The following is a 241-nucleotide window of genomic DNA, read 5'->3' on the forward strand; positions in this document are numbered from 1 at the left end:
TTGCTGTTCCCAGGAGTCATCCTCCAGCCCACGAGTCGTTCACCCTTGCTACCCACGAGACTACAACGAAACCGTCTCGCTGTCTTCCTTCCGCACCAGCCCCTGCACGAACCGGAGCGACCCACGCCTGACCCTCAGTGACAGGAGTGTGACCCTGGAGGGCAGGGGCAATGCCAGCGGGTGCCTGGCTGCCGTCAGGAAGCTGTTCAAATTCTAGGCATGCGGACAGAGGCAGGACTGC

The 241-nt window shown here is 61.8% G+C and overlaps 1 protein-coding gene across 1 annotated transcript in view; it reads left to right on the forward strand.

Moving 5' to 3' along the window:
- The window catches only part of ENTPD8 (ectonucleoside triphosphate diphosphohydrolase 8), a gene marked incomplete at its 3' end in the record, with an annotated part of 7,445 nt that overhangs the window by 5,506 nt on the left and 1,698 nt on the right, over positions 1 to 241 (forward strand). The window contains exon 6 of the mRNA XM_010132625.1: positions 14 to 204. Within this exon, the coding sequence (XP_010130927.1) occupies positions 14 to 204 (191 nt within the window). The remainder of the gene's footprint in view (positions 1 to 13; positions 205 to 241) is intronic.

Source organism: Buceros rhinoceros, unplaced genomic scaffold (assembly GCF_000710305.1).
Source record: "Buceros rhinoceros silvestris isolate BGI_N320 unplaced genomic scaffold, ASM71030v1 scaffold31363, whole genome shotgun sequence".
Classification (NCBI taxonomy): Eukaryota; Metazoa; Chordata; class Aves; order Bucerotiformes; family Bucerotidae; genus Buceros; species Buceros rhinoceros.